At 40.5% G+C, this 14,822-nt stretch overlaps 1 protein-coding gene across 1 annotated transcript; it reads left to right on the top strand.

Moving 5' to 3' along the window:
• Positions 1-12,098: 12,098 nt before the first annotated feature.
• LOC148577702 (uncharacterized) lies at positions 12,099-12,836 on the top strand. The gene has a single exon (XM_088501749.1). It carries the CDS (start codon positions 12,099-12,101, stop codon positions 12,834-12,836), a length of 738 nt encoding a protein of 245 aa, XP_088357875.1.
• Positions 12,837-14,822: the final 1,986 nt, after the last annotated feature.

Here is a 14,822-nt window from a genome sequence, read left to right as displayed (position 1 = left end):
GCAATTTGTACGTGTCCCATGGCATTCCGGATGTGTCTTGGTAGGTGGTGTGCGAAATCGTGATCGTTCCTTCCTTGGTAACGGCGCTAAAAACTAATTACGCATGTTCATGTTCTTAATTCTGTTTCACAAATTCGTACAACTAACTAGCAAGTGCTCTGGGTCGTCCAAGTAATAAACCTTACGTGAGTAAGGGTCGATCCCACGGAGATTGTCGGCTTGAAGCAAGCTATGGTTACCTTGTAAATCTCAGTCAGGCGAATTAAACTGATTTTATGAATTGATAAGTAAAAGATAAATAAAATATAAAATAGGATAGTGGAACTTATGTAATTCATTGGTGGGAATTTCAGATAAGCGTATAGAGATGCTTTCGTCCCTCTGAACCTCTGCTTTCCTGCTGTCTTCATCCAATCATTCCTACTCCTTTCCATGGCAAGCTGTATGTAGGGCATCACCGTTGTCAATGGCTACATCCCATCCTCTCAGTGAAAAAGGTCCAAATGCTCTGTCACGGCATGGCTAATCATCTGTCGGTTCTCGATCATACTGGAATAGGATCTATTGATCCTTTTGCGTCTGTCACTACGCCCAGCACTCGCGAGTTTTAAGCTCGCCACAGCCATCCCTTCCCAGATCCTACTCGAAATACCACAGACAAGGTTTAGACTTTCTGGATCTCAGGAATGGCCATCCATGGGTTCTAACTTATACCACGAAGACTCTAATAACTCGGACTCGGTCCCCTGTATTCGATATCTAAGAGATGTCCATCCAATCTAAGGTAGAACGGAAGTGGTTGTCAGGCACGCGTTCATAAGTGAGAATGATGATGACTATCACGATCATCACATCCATCATATTGAAGTGCGAATGAATATCTTAGAAGCGGAATAAGCTGAATTGAATAGAAAAACAATAGTACTTTGCATTAATCTTTGAGGAACAGCAGAGCTCCACACCTTAATCTATGGTGTGTAGAAACTCTACCGTTGAAAATACATAAGTGATGAAGGTTCAGGCATGGCCGAATGGCTAGCCCTCACAAAAGTCTAAGATAGCATAAAACTGATCAAAGATCCTTAAATACAATAGTAAAAAGTCCTATTTACACTACACTAGTTACTAGGGTTTACAGAGATAAGTAAATGATGCAGAAATCCACTTCTGGGGCCCACTTGGTGTGTGCTTGGGCTGAGTATTGAGCTTTACACGTGTAGAGGTCTTTCTTAGAGTTGAACGCCAGTTTGTAACCTGTTTCTGGCCTTTAACTACACTTTGCAACCTGTTTCTGGCGTTTGACTCCAGAATGCAGCATGGAACTAGAGTTCAACGCCAGTTTATGTCGTCTATCCTTAATCAAAGTATGGACTATTATATATTGCAGGAAAGCCCTGGATGTCTATTTTCCAACGCAATTGAGAGCGCGCCTTTTGGAGTTCTTTAGCTCCAGAAAATCCACTTTGAGTGCAGGGAGGTTAGAATCCAACAGCATCTGCAGTCCTTCTTCAACCTCTGAATCTGACTTTTGCTCAAGTCCCTCAATTTCAGTCAGAAAATACCTGAAATCACAGAAAAACACACAAACTCATAGTAAAGTCCAGAAATGTGAATTTTGATTAAAAACTAATAAAAATTTACTAAAAACTAACTAAATCATACTTAAAACTATGTAAAAACAATGCCAAAAAGCGTATAAATTATCCGCCCATCACAACACCAAACTTAAATTGTTGCTTGTCCCCAAGCAACTGAAAATCAAATAGGATAAAAAGAAGAGAATATACTATAAATTCCAAAATATCAATGAAACTTAGCTCCAATCAGATGAACGGGACTTGTAGCTTTTTGCCTCTTGAATAGTTTTGGCATCTCACTTTATCCATTGAGGTTCAGAATGATTGGCATCTATAGGAACTCAGAGTTCAGATAGTGTTATTGATTCTCCTAGTTCAGTATGATGATTCTTGAACACAGCTATTTTATGAGTCTTGGCCGTGGCCCTAAGCACTTTGTTTTCCAGTATTACCACCGGATACATAAATGCCACAGACACATAATTGGGTGAATCTTTTCAGATTGTGACTCAGCTTTGCTAAAGTCCCCAATTAGAGGTGTCCAGTGTTCTTAAGCACACTCTTGTTTTTTGCTTTGGACCTCGACTTTAACCGCTCAGTCTCAAGTTTTCACTTGACACCTTCACGCCACAAGCACATGGTTAGGGACAGCTTGGTTTAGCCGCTTAGGCCAGGATTTTATTCCTTTAGGCCCTCCTATCCACTGATGCTCAAAGCCTTGGATCCTTTTTTATTACCCTTGCCTTTTGGTTTTAAGGGCTATTGGATTTTTGCTCTTGCCTCTTGGTTTCAAGAGCTTTTGGCTTTTTCTGCTTGCTTTTTCTTTTTCTTTTTTTTTTCTTTTCTCTTTTTTTTTTGCAAGCTTTTGTATTCACTGCTTTTTCTTGCTTCAAGAATCATTTTTATGATTTTTCAGATTATCAAATAACATTTTTCCTTTTTCCTTATTCTTCAAGAACCAACATATTTAACATTCATAAACCACAACTTCAAAAGACATATGCACTGTTCAAGCATTCATTCAGAAAACAAAAAGTATTGTCACCACATCAAAATAATTAAACTAGTTTCAAGGATGAATTTGAAACCATGTACTTCTTGTTCTTTTGTAATTAAAACAGTTTTCATTCAAGAGAGGTGATGGATTCATATTCATAACTTTAAGGCATAGACTCTTAGACACTAATGATAATGTAATAAGGACACAAACATAAATAAAACATAAAGCATGGAAATCGAAAAACAGGAAAATAAATAAACAAGGAGATTAAGGAATGAGTACACCTTAGTGAGGGTGGCGTCTTCCTCTTCTTGAAGAACCAATGGTGCTCTTGAGCTCCTCTATGTCTCTTTCTTGTCTTTCTTGCTCCTCCCTCATAGCTCTTTGATCTTCTCTAATTTCATGGAGGATGATGGAGTGCTCTTGGTGCTCCATCCTTAGTTGTCCCATGTTGGAACTTAATTCTCCTAGGGAAGTGTTGATTTGCTCCCAATAATTCTGTGGAGGAAAGTGCATCCCCTGAGGCATGATAAACCACTATTTCATGATTTATATTGTGTTTAAATTGTGTGGTTTTATCATGATCTTTGCCCACTTATTCATTAAATAAGCATGCATTTATATTTCCTTCCTAAAGATGTTTTATGGATGAAAACTTGCTTCCTAGAGACTTTTAATTATGTATTTTATTTCTCCCTTATTCCATTTGATGCCGTGATCTGTGTGTTAAGTGTTTCAGGCTTTATAGGGCATGAATGAGTTGGAGATTGGAAGGGAATCCTGCAAAAATGGAAGGAACACAAGATATTGAGGAGATGACCAGCGAGAAGCGACGCGGCTGCATGGATGACGCGACCGCGCGGAAGAGAGCAATTTGAAGCGACACGGCCGCATGGATGACGCGACCGCGCGGCATGGAATAGCACGAGTGACGCGTCCGCATGAGCGACGCGATCACGTGACGTGCGTGATCTGCATAATATGCAGATTCGCTTGGGGCGATTTCAGGCCCTATTTAGCAGACTAGAGCTAGAGAACATGCAGAAACCAAAAACAACATTCATTCTACACAGTTTTAGTTTTAGATCTAGTTTTACTCCTCCTCTAGGTTTTCTCTCTACAGATTCATAGTTCTTAGAATTTTAGTTTTCTCTAGTCTTTTGCATTGGGATATTGAGAAGAGTTATTACCTCATCAAGACTTCGTTATTCTAGTTCGTTTTCTTTACTTGGCTTACTCTTCCATGTTCCTTGCTTTGTTTAATTTTACCATTGGAATATTTTTAGAATTATTTAATACAAGGATCACTTTTATTTTTAATTGATTATTTCCAATTTTTATTTATAATGTCTTTCTTTAATTCCTTTTCATATGCCACGAATTTTACCTTTACAATGAGTGAGTAGTTCCCTAACTTGATGGGGAGTTGATTGAAAGGAACCCTTGAATTGGAAGGTTCAAGAGAAAGATTGCAATTGGGTTATTGTTGGATTGCTCTCTAATTCCTAACACCAATCCTCCCCAGAGTGGATTGGGACTTGTGAATAAAACAGCATTCCAACTTGTTTTACCTCCCTTTACTTAGTAAAGGATAACTAAACGAAATAACTCCCAACTGTCAATTAACCTTAAGAGTGTTCCATCAAGAATAGGGCTTCCATGTAATCAACTCCCAGTCAAGGCTTTTATTCACATTATTCAATCTCATCAATTTAATTTCCTGTTTACTCAACTCAACCGCTTTCAAAAACATCTGATTAATAAAATAGCACCCTTTCCTGCAACCTGTTGGGAGACGACCTGGGATTCATACTCCCAGTATTTTAAATTTCAATTTTCTGTGACACCTTTCTAATTTGAGCGGTGGATTTCTGGCGAGTTAAGAACTATACTTGCAACGCATATATTCTAACAACTTTTAATTCCCAAATTTCTGCCCGCATCAATTTTTGGCGTCGTTACCGGGGAGTTGCAATAGAGTGCTAAAGTTATTAATTAGAATTTATTTATTTGCATTTTATTTTATTTCGCTACTATGAGCTGCCTGTTTCTTTCGTCAAATGACACGTTCACTTCCTGATCCGCGCTTGCTAATATTCGATCCTGAAATTGAAAGGACTATTTCACGAATAAGGCGAGCTCGGCGTTGGTTAGTCCGCTCTGATGGCGGATCTGAAAGTGAACTTGAGGAAGAAACCAGCTCCCGTTCTACTGATTCGGTTGATTCACATGCAGACGACATGGCAGAACCTAGGAGAGTTACCATCCAGGAGGAAGGAGCCCCTAATTTTACAATGCAACCGTTTCAAGCGCGTCACCTAGCAGTGGCTACAAATTTTGAAATAAAGACCGCACTGCTCAATTTGATGCCAAGTTTCATGGCTTACCTGCTCAAGAGCCCATCAAGCACCTGAGAGATTTCTAGGCAGCCTGTTCTACTGTCAGGCGTGATGGTACAGATGAAACTTCAATTCTGCTGAAAGCTTTCCTGTTTTCTCTTGAGGGAAAAGTAAGAGAGTGGTACTACACTCAACCCCTAGCAAACGTAACCAATTGGGATACGCTTAGAAAAGAGTTTTTGGAGAAGTTCTTTCCAGCTGAAGTTACTGATAAACTAAGGAAAGACATCTCCACGATTGTTCAAGATGACAACGAGACTCTCTTTGAATATTGGGAGCGCTTCAATAATCTTCTGGAAGCATGCCCCAACCACATGATTGATAAGATAGTGTTACTCAGTTATGTCACACAGAGCATGAGGCCCCAAGATAAGACCACATTGGAAAGTGCTAGCAATGGGTCTATAAAGAAGTACAAGACCACTGATGAGGCATGGCAATTGATTAGCGACTTAGCTGAATCCACTAGGAACCACAGACAGAAGCAAGGCCACTCAAAAGCCGTTGCAGAAGTATCCTCTAGCAGAGAGACTGCTGCTCTAACTCAGAGTATATGTAAGATGACCAACTTGCTGAAGCAGATGCAATTGAATCAACAACAAGTTCAGCAAGTTCAACCTCCTTCACCACAGCAAAACCAACAGTTAGTCCCACAGAGAGTTTGCAGAATTTGTACTGATTATAGCCATTATACTGATGAATGCCCGCAACTCCAACAGGAAGACAACATGGTGGCATCCACTCATAACTTCTATGACCGCCCCAACCAAGGGTACAATCAAGGTGGAAATAATAACCATGGATGGCAGGACAATTCTAACCAGAATTGGAGGGATAACAATAATAGAGGAGGCAGAGATAATCAGGGAAATCAGAGGTGGAATAATAACAACAACAGACAGTAGAACCAACCTTACAGAGCACCTCACCTGAGGCAGTCCCAAGGACCACAGAATACCCAACAGCAGACCTCTCAATTTACTCACCCTTCTTCATCTCCTAATGAAGAATTACTAAAATTTTTTTAGCGAAGTCAATAGACCATGGAAAATAACATTAATGCCATTCTGAATGGTCTAACCGCTACCCTACAAGCTCTTGTCTCACAGATTGGATCAATGCAAAATTTTAGTAACCAACCTTCAAGCTCTACTGGAATTCCCTCTCAACCATTACCCAATCCAAAGGGAGGCATTAATGCCATCACCCTAAGGTCCGAAACCACACTGCAGGAGAGGAATCAGGAGGAGCCAAGCTCACCAGACCACGCCTCAGCTGAAGAGGTAGTAGAAATAGAAGATGTCAAAGAAGAAGAAGTGCAACCACAAGAGGAAGCACCAAAAGGCGCAGACACTACAGAAAATACTACTCCCATTCCCTTTCCACAACTTGCAAGGAAGCCCAGGAAGCAACTGGAACCCGATCCCAAAATGGTAGAAATATTCAAAAAGGTTGAGGTAACCGTTCCTCTTTTTGATGTTATTCAACAACTACCTAAATATACAAAGTTTCTAAAAGATTTATGTATACATAAAGACAAAATTAATGAATTAAAAACTATTCCTTTAGGTAGTTCCATATCTGCTTTAATGGGAAGATTACCTGAAAAATGTAGTGACCCAGGTCCTTGTATAGTTAGTTGTACTATTGGTGGAGTAGTAATTTATGATTGCATGTGTGATTTAGGAGCATGTGTCAGTATAATGCCATTATCTATATATGATATTTTGAGGCTCCCTCCCTTAAAAAGGTCGGCAGCTCGCTTTGTGTTAGCAGATAAAAGCATTATTACAGTGGCTGGAGTTGCTGAAGATGTTTTGGTGAACATTAAAGGGCTTACATTTCCCACTGATTTTTATATCTTGGAGATGCCCCATAATGACTCAGATAAGCCATCATCAATCCTACTTGGAAAACCATTCCTGAAGACATCAAAATTCAAATTGGATGCTTTTTCAGGAACATACTCTTTTGAAATAGATGGCCGAATAGTAATCTTCAATCTGAATGGAGTCATAAACAACCCTCTAGAAGATCATTCTATCTTCTAGTGTAATGTCATAGATGAAAGTGTAGCTGAAGTTCACAAGGAAGAATTAGAAGAGAGGCACACTGGACAAGGTCCAAGTGTGGGGACCCTCTTAACTGACAATGAGGGCACTTTGCCATTTTTATAAGCTCCAAATAATCCAGAGCCTGCCCATGATCAGAATTTAGAGTTGAAACCCCTCCCTCCACATCTCAAATATGCTTATCTTGAAGATGAGTAGAAGTTTTCGGTCATCATAGCAAGGGAACTTACTTCTCAACAAGAAGAGCAGTTACTTGATGTACTGAGGAAGCACAAGAAGGCAATTGGGTGGAGTTTGGCAGACATAGTAGGCATCAACCCTCAAGTATGTGAGCACAAAATATTTTTAGAAGAGGGAGCAAGACCTATTCGTCAACCCCAAGGAAGATTGAACCCCACTATCTTGGATGTTGTCAAAAAGGAAGTGACCAGACTATTGGAAGCAGGTATCATCTATCCCATTTCAGATAGTGAATGGGTTAGCCCAGTACAAGTGGTGCCCAAGAAGTCTGGAGTCACTACAGTGAAGAATGAGCACGGAGAGCTCATAGCAACTAGAGTTCAGAATGCTTGGAGAGTCTGCATTGATTATAGGCGTCTCAACCAAGCAACCCGTAAGGATCACTACCCACTTCCATTTATTGATTAAAGGCTGGATCGCCTGTCAGGTAAATCACATTATTGTTTTTTAGATGGTTACACAGGTTATTTCCAGATTCATATAGCTCCTGAGGATCAGGAAAAGACCACTTTTACATGTCCTTTTGGGACTTATGCTTACAAGAGAATGCCCTTTGGCTTGTGCAATGCACCAGCTACTTTCCCAAGGTGTATGATGAGTCTTTTCTCTGATCTTATTGAAGACTCTATGGAGGTTCTTATGGATGATTTTAGCGTTTATGGTGATTCTTTTAGCCTTTGCTTGGATGGATTATCTAGAGTATTAGATAGATGTGTTAATACAAACCTTGTATTGAATTTTGAAAAATGTCATTTTATGGTGAAACAAGGGATTGTATTAGGACATATGGTATCTAATACTGGCATTTCTGTAGACCCAGCAAAGGTGAATGTTATTTCTAGTTTACCTTACCCCTCTTCGGTGAGGGAAGTCCGTTCGTTCCTTGGCCATGTAGGTTTTTACAGGAGATTTATTAAGGACTTCAGTAAGGTAGCACTTCCCTTATCCAGATTATTGCAGAAAGATATTGAGTTCGAGTTTAGTGATGATTGCAAACAAGTGTTTGATAAGCTGAAGACCGCCCTTACTCAAGCTCCAATTGTGAGAGGACCAGACTGGAGCCAGCCGTTTGAAATCATGTGCGATGCTTCCAACCATGCAGTAGGAGCAGCGCTGGCTCAGCGCCAAGGTAAGGATCCTTTTGTTATTGCTTATGCATCTAAGACTTTAGACACTGCCCAGTCCAATTATACTACTACTGCGAAGGAGCTTCTCGCAATTGTTTTTGCTCTGGATAAATTCCGAGCTTATTTACTTGGTACTAGAATAGTAGTGTATTCGGATCATGCAGCTTTAAAGTATCTATTAGCTAAAAAAGAGTCCAAACCAAGGCTTATACATTGGATACTGCTATTACAAGAATTTGATTTAGAAATAAAGGATAGGAGTGGTAACCAGAATTTAGTGGCAGACCACTTGAGTCGCCTTGAGCACATTAAGGATGATTCTACTCCTATAGATGATAATTTTCCTTTTGATAACCTGCAAGCAGTATCTGAGGTATCTCCTTGGTATGCACCTGTAGCTAATTATCTAGTTAGCCGCACATTTCCTCCAAACTTTTCTAAACATCAAAGAGACAAGGTGAAAAGCGAGTCTAAATATTATATATGGGATGACCCATATTTATGGAGATGTGGCGCTGATCAGGTAATTAGACAGTGTGTGCCTCAATCAGAATTCCAGTCCATCTTAGAGGCCTGTCACTCATCTGAGAGTGGAGGACATTTTGGCCCCCAAAGAACTACTAGAAAAATCTTAGACTGTGGATTTTGGTGGCCTACTCTGTTTAGAGATGCTGCTGAATTTTGTAAATCTTGCCTCCCATGCCAGAAATTTGGTAATATATCCAAGAGGGATGAGATGCCTCAACAATATATGCTTTTCTATGAAATCTTTGATGTTTGGGGCATTGACTTCATGGGTCCATTTCTAAATTCTAATGGTTATTTTTATATATTGTTAGCTGTGGATTACGTTTCCAAATGGGTGGAAGCAATTCCTACCCGCACTGATGATGCTAACACTGTTGTTTCCTTTGTGAGATACTATATTATCTGTCGCTTTGGATCCCCACGAGCAATCGTGAGCGATGAAGGCACCCATTTTTGTAACAGGAGACTAACAGGACTAATGAAGAAGCATGGGATAATTCATAAGGTTGCAACAGCATACCATCCTCAGACCAATAGGCAAGCCGAGGTGTCAAATAGAGAGATAAAGCGTATCTTGCAGAAGATAGTAAAGCCTCATAGAAGAGACTGGAGCACTAGGCTACAAGATGCACTCTGGGCATACAGAACAGCATGCAAAACACCCATTAGGATGAGTCCTTTTCGCTTAGTCTATGGAAAAGCTTGTCATCTCCCGGTAGAAATAGAGCACAAAGCCTTTTGGGCAGTCTAGTAGTGCAATATGGGAATTGAGAAAGCCGGGGCTGAAAGGAAGTTGCAACTGCAAGAACTGGAGAGCCTTCGCCTAGAAGCTTATGAGAACTCAAGGCTACACAAGGAGAAGATAAAGGTTGTACATGACCAGAACATCAAGAGGAAAGAGTTCCAACCTAGGGACTTAGTCCTCCTTTACAAATCTCGACTGAGGCTCATGCCAGGCAAGTTGAGATCAAGATGGAAAGGTCCATACAGAGTAGAGAAGGCCGAACCGTACGGAGTTTATCACCTTATCCATCCTTCGAGCTCGGAGCTTATCAAAGTTAATGGACATCGTTTAAAGCTGTACTATGGCAAAAAGCGGAAGAAAGACAAGGAACTTGAGATCTTCCTCTTGGAAGATCCCCACATAGCCACAGACTGAGCTAGTGGAGCGTCCAACTTACGGACGTTAAAGCAAAGTGCTAGGTGGGAGATAACCCACCTTGGTATGATCGTTCTTTTCTTTATTTTTCATTTTTCTTATTCAATAACTCTTCTCTTTATTAATATTTTCGTGCATCTACATTTACATATTATAAAAAAAAAAAGAGAAAGAGCCACGCGACGCGACCGCATCAGCGACGCGTCCGCGTGGCAAGGAGAGGAGAGAAAATAACGAACAGAGAGTCATGCTGGAGCATGGCTGGAGGCGTGCCAGTGGCACAATTCAACCCACACGACCGCGTCGCTGACGCATCCGCGTCGTATGCGCATAATGGCCTCCCACGCGGCCGCGTGCCCAGATTTTCGACGTAGCAAGGGTGCACAGCTGAAAGTTGTGCTAGAGTGGTGCTGGACTGGCGCTGGACGCGCAGTCCCCCTCACGCGATTGCGTGCCCCACGCGGCCACGTCGTATCCCATATATTGCCCACTCACGCGATCGCATGCCCCATGCGATCGCGTCACCTCAAATTTGGCACATATATCAATTCGAACAGAGAGTTGTGCTGGCGTGAAGCTACACTCGCGCCAGAAGCACAAACTGGGTCACGCGACCGCGTGACCGACGCGACCGCGTCCCTCACCTTAAGCGCAAGTCGCGCGATCGCGTGCTCCATGCGATTGCGTCACTTGCGCCGCACAGCTCAACCTGAATTGCCAAAATATCTTATCTTTTTCCTCTCTAATCCTAATTTTTCTTTTCCCTCCTTACTTCTTCCTCCCCCCTTCTTCCTTCTATCTCACCTTTCACTCTCACTCTCCCTCACCTCCATTAACAAGGTTTTCATTTTCTTCTTCATCCTTTTCTTTTCTATCATTCTTCTTATTTTATTTGTTATTTTCTTTTCTTTTCTTTTTCTTTTTATTATTCATATTTTTTTTCTTCTTCTTTCCTTTTTACATGGTGTTAGAATTTTATTTGAGTCATTATTTTTCCTTACTATGCTTGTGGATTATTGCAAATTGCTTGACAATTATATATTATTTTCTTTAAAGGGTTGCTTGCATGTTCACTTTAATACTTTCTATACCTTCTTCACCATGCATACTATGTGTTTGTGAAAAAGCCCATATGGCACCATGCACTTCTCTATATTATTCTACTATTCAATGCTTGCTTTTCACAAATCCCCTTTACTATTATATTAGTTGAATTTAATTGTCAATACAAACGTGATGGTTTGTTACAAAGTCATGCTTGGTCTATGCTACTCATGCCCTTTGCCGGCATGCCAATAAACACCTTGCATTTACTTGTCATCATATGCACTAACTATTTTCCATTAATGATCTTTCACATGTACTCATGAGCATGTGTTAACATCATTTACATTTTAATGTGCATTTCTAACCATCCTTTTCCGTTCTCTTCATTGCTATATATCTCTTTAAATTTAATTTACTTTCTCTTCCCTCTTTCAGGATGGCCACCAAGAAAGGAAAGGAGAAAGCTACTCCCAAACCTCCAACAAGAAGAGGAACTAAAAGAGCACTAGTGGTAGAGCCTTCTTCAACTGTAGTCAAGCCCTCAACAAAAAGAGTTAAGAGGATTATAAAGGTTGACGAAAAGGAGAAAGCCTTCCCAGCAAAGGACACTGCGCGATTTTCCAATCGCTACTGTGAGCAGATGTTCCCTATTCTGGCTGAAAGGAGTTACAACAACGAACACCTTCTTATCCTCCCGCCCAATATTGCTACTTTTGTTGAGCCGCAAATTGAACGAAGACAATGGGGTTTCCTACAGAGACAACAGAAGCAGGTCAATCTTTCTTGGGTAGTCGAGTTTTACTCTAACTTCTACCTACCTACCCTGCAGTCTGTCTTTGTCCGTCAGAAGTAAGTCCCCATTACAGAAGAGGCTATTCAACAAGCTTTGAGTCTTCCCCATTTTTCAGAAGGATTGGAAGCTTTTCAAGAAGCTGCACTCAAGCGCCAGATGTACCAATTTGATTGGGAAGCTGTTCTCAGAGTTATCCCACTACCTGGCAGCCGTTGGATCTACGGATACCATCGTACCCGCCCTAAGGGTATATTGGCTTCAGCACTTACCTTGGAGCCTCGCGTACAGGCACAGATCATGTCCCATTACGTCTTTCCGAGCACTCACGAGTCCTTCACTGCGGACATGGCCGTTCTACTATGGTGTATCCTTACTGACCAGCCTCTGAATCTACCAGGACATATCCGGAATGCCATGGGACACATACAAATTGCGGGCAACTTACCTTTTCCCGCCTTGGTCTCAGATCTTGTCTCAGCAGCTGGAGTTTCCTACAGAGCTGGAGACACCAAAGCCATGCTCCCACGGGATGATCAGTATGTCCCCAATGGGAAGTACCTCAGACTTCCAGCAGCCACTACCAGCCTTCCTACTGCTCCAGTTGAAGATATTCCTTCTTCAACACCACAAGCACCTACAACTGATGAACTGCTCCAGCAGATAATCCAAAGATTGGATCGACAAGAACAAAAAGCGAAGTTAAGAGAGCGTCGTCACGAGCGCCGATACAAACACCTCAAGGAGCTACTCAATGGATACTTCAAGGACTCAGACACCCCGGACTCCACTTCTTTTACCAGCACAGGGAGCCATGATGGTCCCGACTGTGGAGATACTACAACCAGCCCACCCCTGTTCCTGACAGATGGCACCGAGGACGGTGCAAAGCCTTAAGTGTGGGGAGGTCGGTCAGTACCTGACTTCCGGAGGTAATTTTCCTTCCCTAGCACCAATGAATTAGGATTTTAGTTAGTTTTTCTTTCTTTTATAGAATAGGATAAATTGCATAGTAATAGGTTAGTTGCATGCATGCTCTACTTGATTGAAAAGACAATAAGTTTCTTCTAAGACCCTATCTTTGGAACAAATTTCACTAATTTTTAAAATTTTTATTATAAATCTGCTTGAAGTTGTATTTGGAACATGATGTTTGAGCTAAAAGAACACACAACCTGTGAAGATTTGAGCCTTTATGCATGGTTACACTATTTAACCATAATTAATTTATTCTTGTGTGTTTACTTCTCTATGATTGTAATCTATATTTTGTTTTATCTTATATGTCCAATATTTATTATATTTATATGCTTGCACATGATTGAGGCCATTATTTGTTTAAAATCACTCATCCAAATTAAGCCTACCCTTTTCAATTACCTTTTGTTAACCACTTTGAGCCTTTAAATCCCATTTGTTCTATATTTCACCACATTACTAGCCTTAAGCGGAAAAACAATTGTATATCCCAAATTGAATCTTTGGTTAGCTTAAGATAGAATTGTGTGTGCCAGTTAAGTATGGGAAATTTGGGAACAAAAGTTATTAAGGGATGTATCATGATAATTCAATGGGAATTTGGATACCTACTCATGTGAAACTATAAGAATAAAAAAAATCTATGTGCATTGATAAGCTATGTTTATTTTTATGTAAAAAAAAAAGCAATAAATAAATAAGGGGATAAAATTACCCCAATGCTGAATTAAGAATTCAAGGATCAATGCACATATGATAAAAATTAAAATAAAACATTGATACATGAGTATGGAATGAAAAAGGGGAACTCTGGGTAGCTAGGTATGAATTCTAAAGTTATGTAAATTATATAGGTTGGGTTGAAGCTTGGGTTAATTAAAGATTCAATTTATAAGCTCACTTGACCATATATGTATCCCTACCCCTACCTTGGCCCCATTACAACCTTGAAAAGACCTCATGATGTTTGCATTGGTATAATAAACGTTGTTGATTGGTTAGGAGAAGAACAAAAATTAGAAAGCATGATTAGAGAAGAATAGAGTGATTACCCTATACACTAGAGAGACTAGAGTGTACATACACCATCAGTGAGGGTTCCATGCTTGAATTTCTATGTTCCCTGCTTTCATGAGCTAACCTCTTGCATTTTTATCTTCTCTTACTTTATAAGAATTGAATTAGTGGAATTTGAATTATAATTGTTTTGAAGAACTTACTTACTTTTGATCAGGTGGACAAGAATCATATAGTTGCATTCATATATATAGGTTGCATTGCATTTCATAGGTTTTACATGTTCTTACTCATTTCATTTATCTCCTTCAATTAAGCATGAGGACATGCTAATGATTAAGTGTGGGGAGGTTGATAAACCACTATTTCATGGTTTATATTGTGTTTATATTGTGTGGTTTTTTCATGATCTTTGCCCACTTATTCATTAAATAAGCATGCATTTATATTTCCTTCCTAAAGATGTTTTATGGTTGAAAACTTGCTTCCTAGAGACTTTTAATTATGTATTTTATTTCTCCCTTATTCCATAAGATGCTGTGATCTGTGTGTTAAGTGTTTTAGGCTTTATAGGGCATGAATGAGTTGGAGATTGGAAGGGAAGCCTACAAAAATCAAAGGAACACAAGAAATTGAGGAGATGACCAGCGAGAAGTGACGCGGCTGCATGGATGACGCGACCGCACGGAAGAGATCAATTTGAAGCGACGCAGCCGCATGGATGACGCGACCGCGCGGCATGGAATAGCACGAGTGACGCGGCCGCATGGGTGACGCGTCCGCGTGGCAAAGCAGAAACGCGAATGACGCGTCCGCATGAGCGACGCGATCGCGTGACATGCGCGATCTGCATAATTTGCAGATTCGCTGGGGCGATTTCGGGCCCTA

This window comes from Arachis ipaensis, chromosome B1 (assembly GCF_059453495.1).
Source record: "Arachis ipaensis isolate K30076 ecotype BB chromosome B1, ASM5945349v1, whole genome shotgun sequence".
In the NCBI taxonomy this organism is placed as follows: domain Eukaryota; kingdom Viridiplantae; phylum Streptophyta; class Magnoliopsida; order Fabales; family Fabaceae; genus Arachis; species Arachis ipaensis.
Note: the sequence above shows the minus strand (reverse complement) of the source record. Positions and strands in the feature narration are given on the sequence as shown.